This window comes from Acomys russatus, chromosome 29 (assembly GCF_903995435.1).
Source record: "Acomys russatus chromosome 29, mAcoRus1.1, whole genome shotgun sequence".
Classification (NCBI taxonomy): domain Eukaryota; kingdom Metazoa; phylum Chordata; class Mammalia; order Rodentia; family Muridae; genus Acomys; species Acomys russatus.
Genome location: NC_067165.1, coordinates 31722871 through 31746677, shown reverse-complemented (window position 1 = coordinate 31746677; position 23807 = coordinate 31722871). Strand labels below are relative to the sequence as shown.

The 23807-nt window shown below is 52.7% G+C and overlaps 1 protein-coding gene across 9 annotated transcripts in view; it reads right to left on the bottom strand.

Moving 5' to 3' along the window:
• Rap1gap (RAP1 GTPase activating protein) overlaps positions 1–17990 on the bottom strand; it is a 62975-nt gene extending 44985 nt beyond the window's left edge. For 5 of the 9 annotated variants that reach the window (XR_007833434.1, XR_007833436.1, XM_051171477.1 and 2 more), the window contains exon 1: positions 678–798. Coding sequence is in view for 4 of the 9 variants with exons in the window: in XM_051171477.1 (XP_051027434.1) it covers positions 678–721 (44 nt within the window). In the remaining 5 variants the exon portion in view is untranslated. Of the gene's footprint in view, positions 1–677; positions 799–17875 lie in introns of those variants that run through there. The other 4 variants (XR_007833438.1, XR_007833439.1, XR_007833435.1 and 1 more) reach the window with 4 other exon arrangements.
• Positions 17991–23807: the final 5817 nt, after the last annotated feature.

The window sequence follows — 23807 nt, the reverse complement described above, 5'->3', positions numbered from 1 at the left end:
CTAAGGGACTAATTCCCAGAGCTTTAGTAGAGGGATGAGAGGGGCAAAGTTGAGGTCCTAAGGGCCTTCTGAGATTGTCTACCCCACCACAATTGGTCTCTCTCTCTCTCTCTCTCCCTCTCTCTCTCCCTCTCTCTCTCTCTCTCTCTCTCTCTCTCTCTCTCTCTCTCTCTCTCTCTCACACACACACACACACACACACACACACACACCTCTCTCTCTGTCTCTCTGTCTCTGTCTCTCTGTCTCTGTGTCTCTGTCTCTGTCTCTCTGTCTCTGTCTGTCTCTCTCTCTCTGTCTGTCTCTCTGTCTGTCTCTCTGTCTCTGTCTCTGTCTCTGTTTCTCTCTCTCTGTCTCTCTCTCTCTCTCTGTCTCTCTCTCTCTCTGTCTCTCTCTCTCTCTCTGTCTCTCTCTCTCTCTCTCTCTCACACACACACACACAGGCATCCTCCACACTCTCACGCACATGTTCATAGACACTGCAATCCACACTTACTGTCACCTCCACATGTGCACGTGAACATCCAAGAGAGCACTAGGGAGCTCACGAGTCTGGAGCATGACTTGGGTGAATGCTTGCCTCACAGCCTCCGCACCCCTCACCACCGCGTGGGGCCACCGCACCCAAGCAAGACCCCTGGTGCGCACATGCACTCGCACATGAGGGGCGCACCTACCCTCCATAGGCGCCGAAGGTGAAGCTGCGCTTCCGGCTGCTCATGGTGTCGTCGCCGCTGCCCACTGCCTGCCCAGCCCGGGGTCACCTTGGCAACGCCGCCCCAGCCCGGGCCCGTGTGCGCCCAGGGCTGGGCTGCTCGCCAGCTGAGGCGCAGAAAGGGCCGCTTGTTCGCTCCAGCTCCTGCGGGGCTTTCTGAGAGCGCCACCCCCACGTCGCTACCCAGACCCATGCCCAGAGCCACCTCCAGCCCTCCCCAGGGAGAGACGCCAAGGGTGTCCCACAGGAAAAGTTGGATCGCCGGGCCTCCAGGGCGGTGAGAAGCTGAGTTAATGCAGAGGCATGCACAACTCCGCCTCTGAGCTGATTACCCTGCGTCCCAGCCAACACTGTCCTGCAGGCCGGCCAGAGAGTGGGGGACCCTCCTGTTGTCCCTGCTGAGACCCCCCTCAATTCCCTCCACAACTCCCGTGTGAGGAGGAGCAAAGAGAAGGGCGGTCTGGAAATACATCTAGCCCAGGATCCCTCACGCAGTCACCTTTGGAGACAAACAGGGTTGAATCCTAAAACCCTGTCACACACTCACTCAACAGACACAGTAGCTCTGCCCTGTATGCCCAGCTGGCCTAGAGCACCACTCTGACACGTCTAGAGATACCAGGTGACAGTGGGACATAGTCCCAGTTCTCAGGACTTGCCGCCTGACCCCCTACAATGCCCCCTTACCACTGTTTAGGGAGCCCCAGAAGCTTTGAGCATTTTATGGAGCCTTCTGCTTAGGGGAACTTAGGGACAGGCTGTGAGGGAAGAGGTAGGAGGGCTCATCAAGAGACCGAGGCCAGGTGGCAAGGATTCTCAAAAACTTTTTTTTTTTTTGTAATGAGGTGGGGGTGAGGTTAGCGCCTTCATCTCTTGGGAAATGACTGCTGTGACTGACAAGGGTCTAGACTCCAATTTCCTTCCCTCAGACAGGGCTGGGCAGCTGCTGCTCCTCAGCCCCACTCCATCCCGCCTGATGAGTAGAGGAGCCCCATGGAGGGCCCTGTGGGGGTTCAGAGCTGGTCTGAGGTTACTGAGAACTCCCACCTTGGTTTTCAGCTTTGGGGGAGGCTCTGGTTCCCTGCTGGCCTCTCGGCAGGGTGCTCAGAATGGGCTTGGGGGTTGATGTGACTGCACTGGATCCCAGTTGCTGACACCACCACCACCCCACCCCGAGGAGGGGGCCTCCACTGCAGGGCAATGTTAAAAGCCCACCGTGTATAGGGCGGTCAGGTGGGGCTGGATCCCCAGGGAGGGGTGAGTCTGGGAGCACCACAGTCATCCACGGAGGAGCAGACAAGGTCCTCCCTGTTCTGTGCAGCAGCAGAGGTTCCCAGGAGGAGCAGATTAGGGAAAGAGGAACCTGGATCTGGCCTGGACAACATGTGTGGTAGGGGCTGCCCAGGCCTGGGCTCACTCAGGACAGCAGGCCTATGTGGACTGTATTAGCCCCTGAAGCATGGGCCTCAGGCTCTCTCGGCTCCTGAGTGGGTCCTGAATGCCCAGTTGGCAGGATGGCCAAGGACCCGCCAACATGCCAAGTTTCCCAGCTGGGCCTGGCCCCAAGGAGCCTCCCCCGCCCCCTGGGTGCTGGGACAGAGGGCCCTTGAGACGGGCCATGGGGGCTGCAGGGTTCCCACCAAGGACAAAGAGCCCAGTGTGGGCTCCAGCCTCTGCGCTCTGCCCAACTGCAGCTGCCTGGCTGGCAAGAGATGGGGGTGGGACAGCCAGCGAAGTCATGTTCTCTCAGCCACACATGTGGCTGACACTCTATGGCCAGCGACTATTAAATGCGCCCTCTTAGCCGGCAAGGCCACCTATATGCGTTCACTCTACCTCATAGAATGGATGCTGAAGATGAACGGCTGAGGACGAGGGATGGAAAGGCCTGCACCTATGTCCTGTGGGCTCGCCTAGGGTTCCAACCCAGCTCTCTCATCTGCCAGCTGTGTGACCTAGGGCAAAGCGCTTAACCTTTCTGTGCCTCAGTTTTTTTCATCTGCAAAATGGAGCTGGTAATGAAGGTGCTAATTATTCAAACTGTTTAACTGCACAATAATTAAGCTGCCCATCGTAAAGCACTGGGGATCCTGGCCAGCACAGTGTGTGTGTGTGGGGGGGAGTGTGCGCATGTGCGTGCGTGCGTGTGTGTGTGTGTGTGTGTGTGTGTGTGTGTGTGTGTGTGTTAAGCAAGACCTTCGCTGAAGCATCATTTAGAGGAGACTTAGCTAGATGAGTTTGCCATTTTACAAGGGTAGCAAAGATTTACTAAGTAAACAGACTAACTGGGCACCCAGACAGAGACGCAGGGCCACACAGCTATGAGAAAGAATGGGCCGGGTGTGGTAGCCATGCCTGTAAACCTAGCATTCAGGAGGCAGAGGGAGGCGGATCTCTGTGAGTCCGAGGTTAGCCTGGTCTATATAATCAGTTCCAGGCCAGCCAACACTACATAGTGAGACTCTGTCTCAATAAATAAATAAATAAACGAATAGAACCAGGCTTGGTGGTGCACACTTCCATGTGTCTCAAAAAAAAGGGGGGGGGGTTGCTGCTGGAGAAATTGATCAGCAGTTAGAGCACAGGCTGCTTTTGCAGAAGGCCTTGGTTCTGTTCCCAGCCCCCACATGGTGGCTCATAACCATTTATAACTCCAGTTCCAGGGGATACAAAGCCCTCCTCTGGCCTTCTCAGGTACCAGGATGCATATAGTACATGTGCATGTATACATACATACATACATACATGCATACATACATACATACACACAGGTAAAATACTCATATACCTTAAAATAATATTGAAGAAGGAATGAGGCATATCTGTGTGAGCACACAGAATAGAGTCCAAGACAGACACATAGAATGGCGGCATGAGGAGGGACCCATCCCGGAGCAGGCTGCCACAGACCACTGTGACAGGGACCTCACTACCCCCAGTCAGCACAAAGTGGGCGCTTGCGAGCCAGCAATGGAGAATACTGGCCGCACTTGCAGGAGTCCCTTCTTTTTGGTCTCTCATCTAAAAAAAAAAAAAAAGGAAGCCACAGGCTGGAGGAGGCGGGGCTCCACTGGCAGAGTGCTTGCCTAACATACATGAAACCCTGGGTTCAATCTCCTGTACAGGTAGCCAGGTGTGGTGGCGCATGCCTTTAATCCCAGCAATAGAGAGGCAGAGGCAGGAGGATCTCTGTGAGTTCAAGGCCAGCCTGATCTACAAATTGAGTCTGGGACAGCCAAGGCTATACAAAGAAACCCTGTCTCAAAAATAAATAAATAAATAAATAAATCTCCTGTACAAAATAAAACCAGGAATAAGGCATACATGTGGCCTACACCTTTAGTCCCAGTACTCAAGAGCCAGAGGCAAGCAGGTTTCCGTCAGTTTGAGGCCAGCCTTGTCTACATGGTCAATTCCAGACTAGCCAACAGTACATAGATAGACACTGTGTAGGTTTTTGGGTTGTTTTTTTTTTTGAGACAGGGTCTCTCTGTGTTAGCCTTGGCTGTCCTGGACTCACTTTATAGACCAGGCTCTCGATCTCACAGCGATCTGCCTGCCTCTGACTCTAGAGTGCTGGAATTAAAGGCATGCACCACCACGCCCAGCAGACCCTGTCTTAATAAACAAATAAAATAATAAAATAATAGAGGCAGGCATGGTGGTACACAGCTCTAAATTCAGTGCTAGAGTGAGATGGAGGCAAGAGAATCAGAAATTCAAGGTCATCCTCAGCGATACATGACCCTTTCTCAAAAGGAAAATGGAGCCAGGCTGCTCCTCAGGGTTAGCCCCCTTCTGGGAAGAACCCTCCTCTCCTAGGCCTCCTGAACCTGGGCCCAAGTTAACTGACTGTATGGCAGACCTGGTGAAGAAGGCGAGGTGCAGGGGTGGAGAACGGTTCCTTCCCCAGCCTCACCCCAGGCTGAACTCTGGGTGTCCTTTTCACCTGCCGGTAGCGTTTCTTTCCCAACAAGAAACTAGAGAATAGAAGAAAGGGCAAATCCTGGGGGGATCCCAGGCTGAGCTCCTCAGGCTACTCGTGGGGTCTTGCCAGGGTCCCCAACAAGTTATTCCCATGCAGGGATATTATGCTCAAGAGCTCCTGGGCAGGAGACATGGCAGGCCTTGGGCTCCCTGCCCTGGCCTTGGCAGCTTCGGGGTGGCTCGGCTGGAATCTGTTTCCTCCCTCGGCTTAGGTTTGCTCATGTGTTAATCAATCTCCCTCAAACACGTACACTGATCTCTTTCTATCCAGGCTAAAGGCCCAAGCCTGGCAAAGAACACTTGCCTAGAAAGAATTCCACCAGCCACGGAAGCACCTACGGCTTTGTAGCCCAGCTACATGCATCTGGTCCCAGGAGCAGCTGATTATAAACTCTAAGGTGTCCTGGGTATATGTTGTGGGGAGGTACCACCTAACCTAGGGCCTGAGGAAGGAGGCCTGGCTCACCTCACACCCTCCCGGAGCAGCTGCCTGAGAGGCATCTGCTTTCCAGGTTCTGGTGGCACGGCATTGACATGCTATACTCCCCAGAGGACCTGAGAACACCTGTACACAAGCTTTCCCAAGTCCACACACCCTTGAACTTGTACAGAGCACACATGCAGATGTCTACTTTGTGCCTGGACACCGCCGTAAAAGTCAGGCCACCCCCCCCACCATGCTGTCGGCTCACCTGCACACACACCTGCAAAAGTCAGATGAAGTTTACGCGCCTGGGTCCCAAATTTAAGTGTGCTCACCTACCCCTACCGTGGCTAGGTTTGCACGCCCACAAGAGACACACAAGGCCACAGATCTGTGCATAGAAACCACACCTTCTAACTATGATTGTCTTACATTTATACGGCGTGCATACAGACACACTCATGCCCATCTTACGTGGTACCCAAGCAACTGTTGGGAAGGAGTGAGATGTTGTGGGTCAGAGATGTGGGGAACCAACCATGGCACCCCTGAGGAGGAGAGAGAGGTCAAGGCCACTGTCCTGTGGCACAGCAGGGACCCAGTCAGCCTCCATCCTACTATCTCTGCTAAGTGCCTGGCCTTTCTGGGCAGGCACTTTTCATTTTCAGGGCAGCTGGTCAAACTCAGACAGATACCCACAGCACCTGCCAGAGCAGCAGGCTGACTGAGCCCTGTTCTCTGGGTCAGGAGATCTGGATCTGGCCCCCAGGTCTGTGAATCACCTGCTGTTGCCCAGGACAAGTCCTTTCCTATTCTTTCCTCTGCTGGCCCACCTATAAGATGAAGGAAGAGTGCCTTACCATTTCTTTCTTTCTTTCTTTTTGGTGGGTCCCCCCCCCCAAGACAGGATTTCTCTGTGTAGCCTTGGCTGTCCTGGACTCATTTTGTAGACCAGGCTGGCCTCAAAATCACGGTGACCCGTCTGCCTCTGCCTCCCGAGTGCTGGGATTAAAGGGGTGTGCCACCACGCCAGGCTCCTAATCGTTAGCCAGCCAGCCAGTCTGGGGCCTGGTGAGCTCCAGCAGAGCTCCCACCTTGGCTGTGGTTCTCAATGAGAAGCATTAGGGAAATAGAGGAGGGTGGTTCTAATTTAGCAATTACTGAGACTCACCACAGCCATTGAGAGGGTGGCAGCCAGAGGGGCTATTTAGGGAGAATCCCACTCAAGGCAGACTCTTGCACACATGGTGCCCCGCCTTGCATGTGGGCACAACCTGGTAAGGCAGCCTAGCCCCTAAGTGCTTTACACATCAGTATTTTTCTGTGCTTCCCCCCCCCCCCCCCCCCCCCCCCGTTTTGTTGTGTTTCGTTGCGGGGCTGTGGCTGGATGGAACCCATGACCTTGAGCAAGCCAGGCAACGGGTCTACCACTGAGCTACAGCCCCAGCCCCGTGAGTGTCTTTTTGATGTGGCTTTAATCCATAATGAGTTTCTCTGAGGTTCAATTACTGGAGACATCCTGAGCTAGAGGTCAGGTGCAGCAGTAAGATCTTCCACTGTTAAATGGCAAAGTGTCTCTGTCATAAATATCAAGGGTTTGGTTACTTCTGTGATTCTTACGGGTGGTCATGCCAGGGCATTCACCCAGGCAAGTGGAGCACCGTTTGGTCCCCTTATGGTGATATGTCATTGGCTTTTGAAATGAGCCGAGCAGGCCTATTATCTAGGAATGTTAAATCTGGAAATGAGGGAGTCAGAGGCGGTCCCTGGCGCCCTCATCTGGCAGTCTGTGGAACTGCAGGATAGAGCAGGCAGCTCTCCAGGACCAGGGACAGCGCCCCAGCCCCAGCCCCCAGCGGCTCTCCAACAGGGTGAGGACCCTGAGTCTTCAGAGAAAGCGCCCCAGACCCCGCTGTGCTACACTCCCTACTTCCCCGATGCGGAGGCGGCCCCACAGCCTGTCCTCGCCCTTCCTTCTGAGCTGTGCCTCTCCAGGCCACAATGGCACACCTGCGCGCCACAATGGCGGCACCTGCTTCGCCGCCTACCTTGTTCCTTCCGCTTTTCATTCCTCTGAGAGGATTGCTGAGCTGCACCTACGCACCCTGGAGCCTCTGTGATCCTCACAACAGCCCCGGGAGCTAGATCATGCAAGAACTGTGTATCTACCATAACTGATGGGGAAACTGAGGCTGGCGACGACTCCCCCAAGTGTTCCTCAAGACTTCAATCCCTGTCACTCACACTCCAGCCCAGAATAGCAGTAGCTACCCACTACCGAGGCCCTGTGTCAAGCACATCTCCGGCCATCCCATAAACTAGGTCAGATTGCTGTCCCCATGCCACAGGCCAGGAAACCCAGGCTCCTGGGGCCTGAAGGGCCTACCTAAGATTGGGGGTGGAAATGGCTGTAAACACCCCATGAGGCATTCATTCATTCCGCCTTCCAAAAAGAAAGCAGCTATTCTGCTCTGGTCCTCACAAGCTGGAGTGGATGGGGTTGGAGCCCCACACCCTTCACAAAGAACATGGTCTCGCCATTTGGCCAAACTTTAGCCTTGCAGGACACACAGTAAGTGCTTAATAGATGCATGCTGCTTGGTAGACACCTCACTTTCCAGACAGAGTTCTCTAAGCACAGCCACACAGCCAGGGCACAAAGCCTGGACACAGGGCAGGGCAAAGTCCACTGTGGGTAAGAGTACAAACACAAGAGGCACAGGAGCCAGGCGTGGTGGCGCACACCTTTAATCCCAGCACTTGGGAGGCAGAGGCAGGCGGATCTCTGAGTTTGAGGCCAGCCTGGTCTACCAAGTGAGTCCAGGGCTGTTACCTAGAGAAAACCCTGTCTTCAAAAAAACAAAAACAAAAACAAAAACAAAAAAGGGGGGAGGAGCTATAGAGATGACTCAGAGGTTAAGAGCACTGGCTGCTCTTCCAAAGGTCCTGAGTTCAATTCCCAGCAACCACATGGTGGCTCACAACCATCTGTAATGTGATATGATGCCCTCTTTTTTTGTTGTTGTTGTTTTTGTTTTTGTTTTTCGAGACAGGGTTTCTCTGTGTAGCCTTGGCCATCCTGGACTCACTGTGTAGACCAGGCTGGCCTCGAACTCACAGCGATCCGCCCACCTCTGCCTCCCGAGTGCTGGGATTGAAGGCGTGCGCCACCACGCCCGGCATGATGCCCTCTTTTGGCCTGCAGGAGTACATGCAGACAGAGCACTATAAATAAGTAAAACTTTTTAAAAGGGCACAGGAGCAGGGCCCCATGACTGGAGGGCGATACTGAGTGGAGGCGATGCTTGGCCCTCACACAGGGCTTGCACCAAGTAGTACTTTTTAACCATTAACAGCAGGTGCACCCGCTGGGTCTTGCCCCATTTCTCTCAAGAGGAGGTCAGGTGCACCACTGGCATTGAATAGGGCATAAGCTGTGGGTAGCTGACCAAGAGTGGGAGAGAGGCAGCCATCATGGACGAGGCAGAGAGTGGAGGGGTGTCTGGAGATCCCACACCTCACTACCTAGTCTCTGGCTCAGCCTCACCATACTAAACCCTTTGTTCAAAGGATGCATAAATGATGCTGAGGCCAGTTATGGACAGAAAGAAAGGAGAGGCCATTTTATCCCTATCGAAGCCCACATGGTCTGGTGCTGGCACGAGCTTGGAGTCGACCGGGCCTATGATTGAATCTTCTGCTCCTCTCTTCCTGGCTGGTGACTTTGGGTCCTTTTTCATGACGTTTTTAAAACAGGTAATGACGATGGTGGCAACTGTCCTTATCTCCTCACAGGGTTGTTTTTAGAACTCAAAAGTTCTCAACCCCAACCCGGGAGGCACCAATAATAGGGACTCATAGCCAGGCGTGGTATACATGCCTATAATCCCCGCACTTAGGGAGCTGAGGCAGGAGGATTATAAGTTCTAGCCCAGCCTGGGCTATATAGCAAGACTCTGCCTCAAAAACAAACTCAACACAACACAACAACAACAACAAACCCCGAAGCATAAGTGTGTGTCTGATGCATGTAACCTCAGCACTTGAGAGGCTGAGACAAGAGACTTGCCATGAGTGTGAGACCACCTTAGTCAACATGAGACCCTTTAAACACAAAAGGCCAAGTAAGCAAAAGTGAGGTGGGTGTTTACGATGGCTACTAGGCATGTCCTGGGACAGCCATGAACCCAAGAGACCCAGGTCTTGAGCCAGGCTCCACATTAGCACTCAGTAACTTGGGACAGATCCCATCCCCTCTCTGGGACCCTCCCTCTGTCTATAACAAGGGCTCTCCAAGGACCCTTCTCACTCTGGTTTCCAAGGCAGCCCATCCCCATGGGCAAGGCAGGCAGTGACGCCTCTTGGGCAGGGACAGAGGCGAGGCTCCGACTCTGGGGACTCTCTTCTCCACCCGCAGGACCTGACTCTGAAGCCCCTAGACCCCTCTAGTGTCTAGTACCTCTGAGGCTCAGTGCCCCAGGCTAGAATGGAGCAGGGAGTGAGGGGTGCCCTCTGGCTACCCTAGCCCCTCTCTCTCTGGAGGACCCTCTAGCCTGGAATCCAAAACTGTCCTCAGCCTAAGAGCTGGAGAGAAGGCCGTGATGAGCTGGTCCAAACGCCTCATTTCACAGATGACAATGATGGATCTCCTTAAGTAGGGGTGAGTCACCCAGGGCTTCACATCTGGGTCTCCCCTCCCCGCCCCCCCCTGTTCCCTGAGAGGCAGCTTGACTCGTGTGACATTTGCTATTTCATCTCATGTTGAAAGTGAGGTTCAGAGAGGCGAGAGAGGGACCTCGGGAGTATGTACACGCCCTCACATCTGGGTCCATCCGTTTCCCTGAACATACCGGGCCACATCCCGCATCGAGGCATCCTGCGCTGACACAGGCTCAGTTCTGAGAGGCCCACATGACACAGGGCAAGAATGAGGGAAGGCTCTTAGGCAGCCAGGGAGGCCTGCCTTCCTCCCTGTCGTGGGACATCCACTTTCTCCATGTTGGCATTGGCAGGCTGGTTGATGGTCAGAACTGATAGGAAAAGGCCCTGACCTGGAGGCAGCCTTGCCTCTGTGGCCAGAGCAAACTTCCTAGGGCTGCTGAGGACTAGCCCAGCCCTCTCAATGGCATCCTCTCCCTCCCCATCTTACTCTGCACACCTCAGTGGTTAACAGAGGCTAACACAGTCCTAATTAAAATCTCAACCCCACTGAGTGAGCTCCAGAGGCCACTTAACCTCTCTGAGGCCCTTATGGCTGATAACAATTGCCGAGAAGTCAATGAGATGGGTCCGTAGAAAGCACTTAGCATGGGACTAAGTATACTGTAAGTGCTCAATTTATGCCCCCCTCCCTGTGCCCTGGTTCTGTCACTCAGCTTACATTTGGCTTATTCTCCCAGAATCCCAAAGCTGGGCAGTTCCCATTTGGGGCAATGGGGCAGTCAAGTTCCAGGCATCTCTATCCTTAGGGACTATAACTCCCTACACCTTTCTAGTGGAAGCTTGGTGGCAGGCATGGGTGAGGCTTCAGCCCTAGAGATCTGCCCAGTTTTGTTCCCAGTGGTACTTAGAGCTCAGTGACAGGCTACAAGGTGGGAGGTATTGTGAGTGGACAAGGACAAGGCCCCCTCATACCCAGCTATAGACCTGTGACTTCCTTAGTCTTCAACCAAGGCTGGCACAGGGCCTGCAGTAGCCTACCAAAGGGTGCGTGGCCTCTCTTTTAATTTCCAAGGTCACAGAAAGGGTAACAGCACCCCCTCTGGGGTCAGTCGTTTGGCCCACTTAGAGAATGAGAAGTCAGAGATGTCCCATGTGGCCAGGCAGGGACACTCCCAAGGTCAACTTTCCAGTAGCTACTTTCACCTGCCCCTGGAGTCCTGACTCATGGAAGGGACCAAGGACAAGAACATCTGTGTCTCAGAGACTCAAGTCGGATCTCAGGAGCCAGGCAGAGGGCCGAACGCCACAGTCTGGCCTCCACTTTTCTCTCTGCAAGTGTGTGGCTCCTATTGGCTGGAGGAGGAGGTGGCACAGGTGTCTGATCTTCACCCGCTGTCCCCCGTGCATCTTGCCGACAGTTCCAGATTCCCAGGGGTGCCTGAAGAACAGGCAGTTACAGAAACACCTCCACTCCCTGAGAGAGTAGCCCTTTTGGGGCTCACACAGCACATCAACTCCCGGAGCCTAGCAACAGTCACAGGCTGTTCAGGACCTACCCCACTGGCCCCTGGACAACAAGGCAGAGCCAGGGGACAAAGTGCTGACTTCCTGTGTGGATGACAGTCTTGTTTCCTGCACTCTTGGCTACCCAGCTCTCTCTGGCAGGCTGGTGTCTTGATCTCCTCACCTGCTCCAGAGATGGAAAACACAGTGGCCTTTCGTCTGCACGCTCAAGGAAGATGAGATCCAGGGAGAAAGGCACTGGGCAGCACTCACCCCAGCGCACAGCCAGGCAGAGAAGTGCACCTGTGCCAGGTGGCGTTCTCTTCCTTGGCTACTGAGTCTGGCCGTGTAACCAGAGGCTGTGTGCAGGAAGCCCGTGGGCTCCGTAGTGACTCTGTGGTACTGCGGAGTCGTCAAGCTGGCATTCAAGCCGTTGATAACCAGTTTATCTCATCACCCTTCCCAGAAGCCAAAGTGGCCCAAATTGGCCGACGATGTAGCTGGTACACCACCAGCACTGCCTTCCCCCTCTAACCACGCAACTCAGAATTCTGCTGACACCCTTGTTGTCATGCACTGATACTCTTACTACGTGCCTGGCTCTGACTCCTCGGGAGAGAAAATTGCCCAATTGTCTTGACAATGTGATGTCATGGAAGGAAAAAGAAAATATTGCTACTCCCAAACACCAAAGGGAAGCTTTTTTGCTTTTTGTTTTTTAAACTGTAAAGTTTAGGCTACATGTGGTGATACATGTCTGAAATCCCTTGCACTTGAGAAACTGTGAAAGGAGGGTTACCATGAGTTCAAGGCCAGCCTGGGCTACATAGTGAGAACTTGGAAAAAGAAAGAAAGAAAGAAAGAAAGAAAGATAAAGGGGTAGGTGAGATGATGGCTCAGAGGGTAAAAGTGCTTGCTGCCAAGATTGACAATCTGAGTTCGATTCCTGGGACCCACATCGTAGATGGAGGTAACTGATTCCTATCTCCACATGTATGCTATACCATGTGCACACACACACATACGCACACACACACACACACACACTAATAAGTAAATATATTTTTAAATAGGAAAGAAGGGATAAGGCAGGAGAGGAAAGTAAACACACCAAAGTGATTGTTTGCTTTTGGTTTTTCTTTGTTTAGTTAGTTGGTTGGTTTTCCGGGGGGTTTTGTTTCCAAGACAGGGTCTCTGTATGTACCCCTGGCTGTCCTAGAAATCACTCTGTAGATCAGGCTAGCCTCAAACTTACAGAGAATGCCTGCCTCTGCTTCTGGGATTAAAGGTGTGCATCATCACCACCTGGCTTTTTTATTTTATTTTATTTTGGTTTTTTAAAAACAGGGTTTCTCTGTGTATCCTTGGCTGTCCTGGACTCACCTTGTAGACCAGGCTGGCCTCAAACTCACAGAGATCCACTTGCATCTGCCTCCCAAGTGCTGGGATAAAGGCGTGCATGTGCCACCACTGCCTGCCAATACTGCAAAGTTTTCAAAACAGACTTTTCTCCAGGCTTCCCCGGTGTTTGCCCATCCTCTGTACTTGCGCATTTTCCTCGGACCCCCGCCCTATTCAGGCAAAGCAGTTCCCTGTGAGTGTGCCTCTATCCTTTCACCTCCCCAAGAGGAGAGAAGATAGGAGACGCCCAGCACACCTGCTCTGTGGACAACTCTGAGCTACGAAAGGTCCAGAGTCACACAGCAGAGGTCAGACTTGCATGCTGTGGCTTGTGACGGTCTCTCAGCTGCAGGGCTGAGCTCTGTGCATGCTGGGCATGTGCTCTACCACTGAGCTACCATCCAGCCTTCTTGCTTTTTATTTTGACACGGGGTCTCACTAAGTTGCCCAGTCTGCCCTTTAACTCATTCTGTACCCCAGACAGGCCTTGAACCTTCGTTGCTCCACCAGGTCCAGAGTTTTTCTTCATTTAGTTGTTTTAGGTATGGTCTCCACATGTAGCCCAGACTGGCCTTGACTCAAGATCCTCCTGTCTTAGCTACCATGTTTGCTACCATGCCAGCTTATATTGGATTTAGATTCTTGATAATTCCTATCTTGTGTCTTTATTTATTTATTTATTTACTTACTTATTTTGGGTTTTGTTTTTTGGATATGGTCTCTCTACAAAGTTCTGTCTGGCCTTGAACTCCCAGAAATCCACTTTTCTTGGTTTTTCAAGTGCTGGTATTAAAGGCGCACAACTACACCTATGTTGATCTTTTTAAAAATAATTTATTTATTTTCATTTATGTGTATTGGTGTTTTGACTGCATGTATGTCTGTGTGAGGGTGTCAGATTCCCTGGAACAGAAGTTACAGGTGGTTACAGCTACCATGTGGGTACTGGGAATTAAACCCAGATCCTCTAGAAGATCAGCCAGTGCTCTTAACTACTGGGCCACCTCTCCAGTCCCCCATGTTAATCTTTTTTCCCCCTCTGTTTTTTCAAGACAAGGTTTCCCTGTGTGTACCAGAACTTGCTTTGTAGACCAGGCTGGCCTCGAAATCATGGAGATTTGCCTGCCTCTGTTTCCAAAGTGCTGGGATTAAATGTGTGCTCCTATGTTAATCTTTTTAGTAAGTAAAACACAAAACAAACCAAAAAATCCACAGTCCCTGCCTTACAGATAAAGAAATGGAGCCTCGGGAAAATGAAAGGATGTGGGCCCAACCACGCAACTGGTCAAAGTGCAAACTCAGGTCTGCTCGCCCTGACAGGAGGGTGGCCTCATATTGGCAGAGCAGTCAAGACACTCTGATCCTCACCTCTTTGCAGGTGACCTCAGTACCATATATCACAGCAAGCGCCATGCCAAGCTCACCTCTGTCCCCAACCGCCATGCCAAGCTCACCTCTGTCCCCAGTCCTGCCAGTCTGTGTATACTAAATGCTTACTGAGTGCTTGCTGAAGTGGCGGCAGGGCTTCTACCCTGTGCTGGCACACAGTAGGCACACTGGATGCCCTGATTCCTATTTTCCAATGTAAACAGCTGGGATCCTTTCTGTTTTGGGGTGCCTCCTTACCAGTACCTCTCAGATTCCTTTCTTTGTCTTTTTTCTTTTCTTTTCTTTTTCTTTTTTTCTGAATCACCTGCTTGCCAAGTGTCAGTCTTCAGTCCTAAAATTAGCCGAGCCAGTCTTGAAAGCTAAGAACATCCACGCTACAAACGGACACTACAACTGCAGCCTCCTACCCACGGATCCCCCTCTTCCTTGGGCTGCTCCAAGGTTGGCTATCTCTGAAAGTCCACAGCCTGAAAACCCCTGGCTAGTCTAGGATAGCCAATGGTAGCCTCGGCTATACCTAGAGCTTCTAGCCTATAGAAAGTCCCCAGCTGGGGCCCTCTTATGATCACACTGCTAAGCTGAGCCAAACTTCCCTTTCTCGTTGGCAAGGGGCTAACCTCTTCACATCTCTGACCCTCCTCACCACCCAGCTGGACCCAGAGAGGAAAACTGATTTGCCTGGTTGCACACCCAGCCAGAGGAAGGGCCAACCTTGGGCTGAGGATTGGCACTCTCAAGCTGTCTAGGGTGGGGGCCCAAATGAGCAGACTGGAACCCAGAGCCCCCTTACTGCCCCCAACCTGGCCAGGGGGCCTCCCAGGAGGCCTCCCACAACCTACCCAAACACCATCAGGACGCAGCTTTGCAGGGATGCCAACCTCTCAGAGGCACAGCCAGGGTGCCAGGGCCCAGCCTGGCACTAGCTCTACCTTGGGGAAAGCAAGCAGAGATCTCCAAGGATCCTCCTGCATTGACAGCAGCTGTCCCCAGCCCTGCTGGGAGGGTAAAACAGAAAACACAACTTGGTCAGCTCCTGACAAGGCAGCTGAGGAAAGGAAAGGCTGTGCTAGGTCTTTTGTGGTGTCAGGAGTGGGGAAAGGCTCTGAAATAGCCCTTTGGGTAAGTGTTAGCTAGGAGCAGGAGATGAAGGGAGAAAGCCAAGGCTGTCTCAAATGCTGCGGTTTCAGTCCTAGCTGGGATGTTAGGAAGCAGAAAGAGGGAATAAGGTACGAGGTTGCTGGGGAAGGGGGGGTTCAGAGGGAACTCTGTCACCCCCAAAGGGTGACAAGGCAGTTAAATCCCACGCGCAGGAAGCTGATGCCAGGCACGCGTGGAAGCGTGTATCCATGTGGGCGCTTGAGCATGTCTGCCAGGTTCATTTTTAAGGACATGGGGCCTCCATGTGTTCTCTGCCTGTTTGTGTATTCTGCCAGCACACTGGAGGCCACTGAGGTAGAGAAGCCGTCTCCCCCCCCCGCTACCCCCCAGCACGAAGGCTTCAAGCCCTTTCTTTCAGCCACAGAGGCATCTGTTGGGGCACCATATCTCTTGTGGGGTGGGGTCAGACAGGGTACAGAATCCCTGAGCGTTCCTGAGTCTGGGTCTCAGTACTTGTGAGTCAAGGCATGTTTGTATTTGTGTCTGGCTGTGCAAGGGTCGCAGTTGTTTGCCTAGCGTGGCTGCTCAGCAGTCTCTGACAGCTGGAACAAAGGCCCTGAAGACAGACAGGTGGCACGGAAGACAGACCTGCCCTGGGAGTCCTTGGAAAGGCTTTCTGTTCTGAAACATGACAGCACAGAGGGTGTGGGAGCAGCGGGCAAAGGCTCTCAGGCCTCCCTCGCCTTCTACCTTTGTAGATAGGCAAAAAGGAGTCCTGTTGCACTCCCCTCCTCTCCCCCAACAGGCCAGAGAAAAGACCCTGTTATGACCTGTTCTGAATGGTTAGAGCAGCAAACAGCCTCCTGAGACCAGCCCAGGCAAATATCTTAAGGAGAAGGGGTGTGGGGTGCTTTACCCAAATGAAGTTAGAAAGCTGGCAAAAGCCTTGGGTGGGGGAACATCACAGCCATAAGAAAGAGTGTCACTGCAAATATAGACTCAAGACTCTCACCACCTCACCTATCTCCACCCAGAGGACCCTCTCCACCTTGTGCCCCCCAGGGGTAGCAAATGGCCAGAGTCCATGATTAAACCCTTCACCTGGCAAAATCTCTGCTTCGGATCAGGAGAATTCTGACTGTAGTCTGGTGTGTTAGTGCATGCTTTTTTTGGGGGGGGGGGGTGGCGAGGACGGCTTTTTGAGACAGGGTTTCTCTTGTAGTCCTGGCTGTCCTGAACTCACTTTGTAGACCAGGCTGGCCTCGAACTCACAGAGATCCGACTGCCTGTGCCTCCCGAGTGCTGGGATTAAAGGTGTGCGCCACCACGCCCAGCTAGCAGACACTTTTGCTACTAGTGTAGAAGAGACGGAGCTAGACAGATCTCTGCCCTAGCGTATCAAGTTCTAGGCCATCTGAGACTACATAGTGAGATATTACCTCAGAAAAAAGAAAAAACAAAAAACAAAAACAAACCTGATTGTAGCCCCAGCACCAGGGTAACTCAGGGTCACACACAATCTATTTAGCCTGGCCAGGCCTCAGTTTCCTTACCTGTGTCAGGCCTCAGGGCAGGCACCTAAGCTGTAGGTAGGAAAGGTGTTCTCTCTGCAGCTTAATCATGGCCCTGGAGTCTTGCTGAAGGCCAAAAGGCACACCCACTCCTTGCCCAGATCTTTCCACAGCCAGGGGCCTCTGTAGTCAGGCTGAGGTCCCACAAGGGAACCCCACGGGGCAGGGGTCTGAACACTACCTAGTCCTGCTGCCCTCGGCTGTCCGAGCTTATCTAGACGCTCAGAACAACCTCAAAACAACCTTAGGAAAAAGAGGTAGCATTGGCGGGGCACCCCACATCCAGTTGGCTCTCTTGGAGAGAAAGAGGTATATCACCTCACCCCCTATCTCCTCTTGGCCTTTCTTCTGCTTCTTATCTGGCAGGATTTGTCTTTCTATCTTTCCTGCAGCCACTAGGTGTCTGGTCCTCTGCCTTTGGCAGGGAGGGAACTGAAGGACAGGGACAAATGCCAATATACCGTGTGAGGATGGGGTAGGATGCCTGTCCTAACCCCATCTCAGGCCTGTGCTGTGACAGCCACCTACAAGGTCAAACATTGGAGAAGGATGGATACAAGAGATGGGAACACACACACACACACACACATACACACACACACACGCACGGGGTGGGGCGCGGGGAGCAAGGTTTCTTCACCAAGCTGGCACATCAGCAAGGCTCCCAAAAGGCCTGCAGGGCATAGTGGTGATTTTGCCACCAACCCTGAGATCCAGCAGAGCCAGGGGTGGCCACAAGGACTGCGTGACGCCAGTGTCCGGCTCTGCGGTGGCTTGGGACAGGCAGGGATGCATTCTGTACCTGGAGATGCGAGGACATCAAGGCCCTCGCATCGCGGCTCAGGGCGATGGCCAGAGGACCCCCACTTCCTTGCTCAGAGGAGCGGAGTGCCTCCCCTTGGGGGATGCCAGGCTGCCCTCTCCCCAACGCGACCACTTCTACGCGGTCCCCTCCGAAGGGTGACAAGGATGACGGAGCCTAGGACTCAGGGCACCTAAGGGTGGAACCCGAGCCTGCCCAGCGGCGTGGCTGGTGCCTGCAGGAGTCCCCCGCCCCGCTGCGCCGCCATCTAGTCTGACCGCGCCCCTCCCCGCCCGGAACCCCTGCATGGAGCCGGCACTCACCGCAGGCCTGGGCTGGGGCGTCCTGGGCTTGGCACTCCGTTGCCCGCGGCTGCTACTGCAGCTCTGCCGGGACTCGCTCACCACCGCCGCCGCCACCGCCGCCGCAGTTCGGGGAGGGGGACGTCACGTGACCGCCTAGCGCTCCTTCCCGGCGCCGCCGCTGCTCCCCCCCTCACTGCGGAGCCTGAGCCCCAGGCGCGGAACGGCAGGGAAGCCACCCCTGCCACAAACTCCTATCTAACAGGTAGGGAAACTAAGGCACAGAGAAACGTAGGGACTCACTCAGGACTGCACAGGCCGACAGTGGCAGTGCTGAGGGCTCTAGCCGATAGCCTAGGCTGTGGAGGACAACTTCTGGGGCAAGTGGGGCTCCTGGAGAGTTGTGGGGGGCACTGGGGCGGGAAATGGGAAAGGCCTACTAGTTAGTGGCTCCTTGCTTCTCTTTAGGTTCTTCCCTGCCCGGCCCTAGGCTACAGGAGTGAGAGGAAATCAGCAAGAGGATCAAGAGCGAAGCCCACATCTAGTTAGAGTGACCTCCTCGGAGGACCCTGGATGAGAAGACACCTGCCCAAGATCACCTAGTAAGCTGGCAGCATGGGCTCTTGGGCTTGCCCACCGACTCCGACTCCCATTACTGATTGCCAGCAGAATGCAAGGCTCCCACACACCGCTCTTCCTGAGGCCAGGGACAGGAGCTGCCTGCATAGGTGCAGACCTGTGCCAGAGCCTTCCTGGGAGGTCCCAGATCCTGCCCCCCAGCCACAGAACATCAGAGCCGACCTTTACTGTCTCTGGGTCTCACTCATTGTTTTAACTGGGGAAACTAGGGCTGCAAGAGCAGTAGCCAGAACGTTTCCTCCCATTCTATTTGGGGCTGTCCAAGGTCAAGGTAGGACTTAGGAGAAACAACTCATATCATGAATTTAATGTTTTCTGAGCACACTCCACTCCCACTCTGATTTCCTGAGCCACAGGGACTGCATTCCATTGGCCAGATTTCAGACCCCCCAGGGACCACCACTCACCTCAAGGGAGATTAGAGAGGAAAAAAAATCCCTCATGCTACCCCCCATCCACCCCCGCCCCACGCATGGGAAAAGGCTGAGCAGTGGGCACACTCTCCCCTAGCAAGCTCTCCTGGCAGGGTGGGTCAGGTAGAGGCCACAGGCCAGAAACACACAAGAATGGAACCACCACCGAAGTGCACCTGGAGCCTGAGCGCCAGCTGTTCTGTGTCAGTACTGCTGGTGTGGTGGCCCTGGCCAATGCACTATGCACGCCGAAGCTGGCTGAGGCACTGAGGAGGCTACTGGAGAGTATTCTTGGCATTCTAGTACAGACGAACACTCCAGGAGTCAGAACTATAGAAAGAGGAAACTGAGTAAGGTTGTCCAAGGCTCTTTTGGGGGATCATGAGGCTGGGGACCCTGTGGTGTGGTGGCAACGGTCTCTGGCAGGGATGATCTGCAGAACCTTGGATCTTGGCGATGCTTGGTGGAACCAGTCCTAATTGGGAAACGCCTATCTTCTGGCCGGTGTGATGGACTAGCTTCACTCATGTCCAGGGTTCAACTAGGCATCCTTTGGCTTTTTGTACACAGCAGGGCAGAACCTTGAATTCGGTTCCAGCACAACCCCAGTGCCTTCTCACTCCTTTCCCAGCAGAGGGGTCTTTCCTCCTAGCTGTGATGTGATAGGTCGTTTGACAAGAGGCCCTGCAGACAGACAGACGGACAACAGCCTGCTCCAGGCCACTCTTATTAGACTGAAATGTCCCCTCTGGCCCCAAGGGAGAGGAAGAAAGAGGAAGAAAGTAGAAATACACAGGGGAATTGGATCTGAAGACTCAGACCTGTAATCCTAGCTCCCTGGTAGATAGAAAGATCCCAGGTTCAAAGCCTGCCTGAGCTACTCAGAATTCAAGAATTCCCTGGATAACTCAGCAAGATTCCCCGTGCCCCCTCCCCTTCTTTTTTGGACAGGGCTGTCCTGGAATTCTCTGGCTTTGAATTCAAGAGATATCCATCTGCCTCTTTAGGGATGGGATTAAATGTATGAACCACTGTGCCTAGCTTAAAGACAAAACAAAACCAACCAACCAACCAACCAACCAGGACCTAAAATGTAGTTGATGGTAGAGCACTTGTCTAGTGTGCAAAAGGTCTGGGGTTTAGCCTTCCTTTCTTTTTAAAGATTTTATTTATTTATTATGATGTATACGGTGCTTTGCCTGCAGGTACACCTATAGGCCAGAAGAGGGCATCATATCACATTATAGATGGTTGTGAGCCACCATGTGGTTGCTGGGAATTGAACTCAGGACCTCTGGAAGAGCAAACAGTGCTCTTAACCTCTGAGCCATCTCTCCAGGCCCCGGTTTAGCCTTTCTTACACAATAAACAAATAATCATTAGGTGGACTTTAGGTTCAACCCCCATCACCGCATAAACCAGTTACGGCAATGCAGGCCTGTGATGCCAGCACTCAGGAAGTAGTAGAGGAAGGAGACTCAAGGTCATCCCTCGGGCATATATTGAGACCCTGTCTCCAAAGACTCAGCTGTACTGTCTTGGGCCTTTGTCCTTCCATGCTCTGGACCCATAGAGTCAAAGCTCCTAGAGGGGGGAGTGGTGGGAACTGAACATGCCCGACACTGGCTGAGTCAAGAATGAAGGCTTCTCTGTTCCAGGTCTGTTTCTTCTTTAGAACCAAGTAGCTTTTCAATTACAGCCTTTTCCTCTTTGTAGAAAGCCTCTTCAATGAGAGGTTTAAAATCTCTTGTGGGTCCTGGAGGGCGCCATTCTTAGCCGGCCAGAGTCCCTGGGGAGGAGGCAATGTGTGCCTATGAAGGGGGCTGGGTGCACAGCCTGGCATGGGTTGGAGGGAAGGTTGGACAAAGGCCCTGGAGCTTTGCTTTCTCTGGCCTATTTCAATCCAAACCACTCAGCACTGACCACTCAAGCATGACTGCCTCTAGGCACAGGCTTTTTTTTTTTTTCTTCTCTCCTTAATATGTTCCAACCCAGCCACCACCTTGCCCTCCCAATCACTTAAAAAAAAAAAAAAAAAAAAAAAAAAGCTGTCTTTAAATCAAATGCCTTGACATCTAAGGCTGGCGAATGGAAACATATATGGCATGTGCAGCTGTGTGTCCCAAGACAGAATGATGCCCCTTGGGAAAGACATTTAGCTCCACCAGTTAGTTCTGACAAAGGGAAGAAAAGCAAGGCAGGGACTTCCCACAGGGCCTGCATCTAGAAAAGAGGCCATGCTGTGCAAAGAGGCCTAGGGCCAAAGTTACAAGAGTCTTAAGAAGGGGAATGTTGGCCCAACCCAAGAGCTTTCTTCTCAGATGTGCTCATTGGAGAACCGCTGGTGGACCCTAAGAACGCTATGGCCAAGGGCTGGCAATTAAGGTGCCCAGGCTCTGGTGGCAGGGATGTAGGTCAGACAAGAACTAACCAGGATGCTTTGCCTCTGATGGTGTTACATATGCATTTTGGCTGAACTCTGGCTCCCAGTTAAAGAAATAGCCCACTCTAGTTCCAGAACCTGACAACCCAGCACAACTTGGCACCCTTTCATCTGAAGAAGCTGTAACAAGCTCTGGTTGATTTGACTGGTCCTCAGAGACAGCTATTTGGCAACTTTTAAACACACACCTGGAGCATCCTCCAGGGAGTGGGTGAGTTTGGGAACAGGGCTGTATCTGCCAGGAGGCTCCACTTTCTCCTGCCACCCAGCAGGGAGCATGTTTTAACAAAATCTACACAGCAAACTTCCGGATGTTCAACCAGGAACACACTTGTCCAGGATCATAAGAGGAGCTTGGTTGCCCTTGGTTACAAAACAGGAATGGCACGGGCAGGAACGCCCAGATACACAGTGTGCAGAGGCCAGTATGCCAGCCGGCCATGGTCCAACCCAGGCAGTGGCTTCCCTGGAATATGTCCCCATTTCCTGTGGTCTGGCAGCACTAGCCTAGATCTAGAACCCAGCAGCCATAATAGAAGCTGCTACAGGGCTGGATCCTCTGTGTCCAACGGCAATTTCAATGACAGGCCCTGGCTGCCTAAGGGGCAGGAAGTTTCTTTCACCGTACATGATGGGGGAGTGGACAGCAGATGGCATTCTAAGGGATACGTGCAGCTCAGTGGTTAGAGTGCTGGCCTGATGCATACCTGGACTCCTACAGGCAGGAAGATCAGAAGTTTTAGGTCAGCATAGGCTGTATAAGATCATGTCTCAAGCCGGGCATGGTGGCTCACGCCTTTAATCCCAGCACTCGGGAGATAGAGGCAGGTGGATCTCCTCGAGTTCGAGGCCAGCCTGGTCTACAGAGTGAGTCCAAGACAGCCAGGGCTACACAGAGAAACCCTGTCTCAACCTCCCCCCACCCCCGCAAAAACAAAAAACAAAAAACATAGTCCCAACAATGTGGAGACTGGAAACCTTGGTCACAACTTCAAGTCTAGGCTAGGCTAGGCTACCTAGTAGCCTGTGTTAAAAACAAAACAAACAGGAGGGTTGGAGAGATGGCTCAGAGGTTAAGAGCACTAGATGTTCTTCCAAAGGTCCTGAGTTCAATTCCCAGCAACCACATGGTGGCTCACAGCCATCTATAATGAGATCTGGTACCCTCTCTGGCATGCACACACGTAGGCAGAACATTGTATACATAATAAATAAATCTTAAAAAAATAAAAATAAAAACAAAGGCTGGGAGTGGTGCCTCACTTTAATGCCAGGACTCAAAAAGGCATAGGAAGGCAGATCTCCAGGGGAAGGCCTAGTCTACAGAGCCAGGACAGCCAGGGATACACAGAGAAAGTGTCTCAAAAATCCAAAAGCTATGCTCAACTAGCTCTCCTGCATAAGTACCCACTTGAGGGTCAACCTTGATCTTGCTTTGCCTGGACAGGATACAGCAAAGGGTCAGCCAGTGACAAGCTGGCACAGGCCTCAATCCTGAAGGCAGACCAGTGTCACTCCCAGAAATAAGAATGACCCCATCTCTCTCATTCCTACAACCCAGCGAGTCTCAAGAAGTAACTGGCTCAGCACAAATGGTTTTGGATCATGTTGAGTAACACAAAAAAACCGGTTTCCAGTCCTCAGCTCTTGAGGACTCCTCCAACAATTCACAAAGAAAACCACCCCACTCTCAGGCTGGTTGAGTACCCATGAGGCACCAACAGGCACCCTGGCGCCTGCACACCTTGCCTGTTGTCCCAGGCATGCGTATTTTGATGTTCTTGGCAACAGTAATCAGAACAACTGAAGCTGCCCTTCTGGGGCAAGAGGTGTCCATCAGAAATGCGTAATTTCCTAGTCTGGCCATGTTTTGAGTGTCTTTCAAGCAGTGCCTTGCTTAGCCACGGGCTCTGGTGATACTTATGGGCAGAAAGGGGAAGATCTATGAAAAAGGCCAACAGAACAGCTGCCCAGTCATCACTGCAGCCTACAGGGCTCCTGGCACAGGCATACTGAAGTTCTCCATGAAGCCTGAGCAGAAGCTCAGCTGGGAGGCTTCTGGATGCCTCTGTACTTTCAGACAAGGCAAAGTTCCCAACGCTATGGAGGGACACCCAACCCTACGGATGCTGGGGTGAAAATGGCAGTAGGGATTGAGAAGGAAGGCAAGGCCACACACAGCAGCTTTTCATGTTAGCAAAGTAAAGGCTGAAACTACCAGGAAACTGAGGTGGACCCTTCCCTTCCTACACACTAGCACCGGTCACACTGGGTAGGAACCACCTCCGCCACTAAGAACGAACGGCTGTTCAGAGTGTTGTCTACTCTCATGCTAGGGGTCTGGAACTTAATGTACAATGCGATACCTGGCCAATACTCTTCACACAGCTGCACTTCGTCCTACTGCCCTGCACCCTGAGGTACTTGGTGACCTGCCTGGCTAGTCTCAACAGTTAAA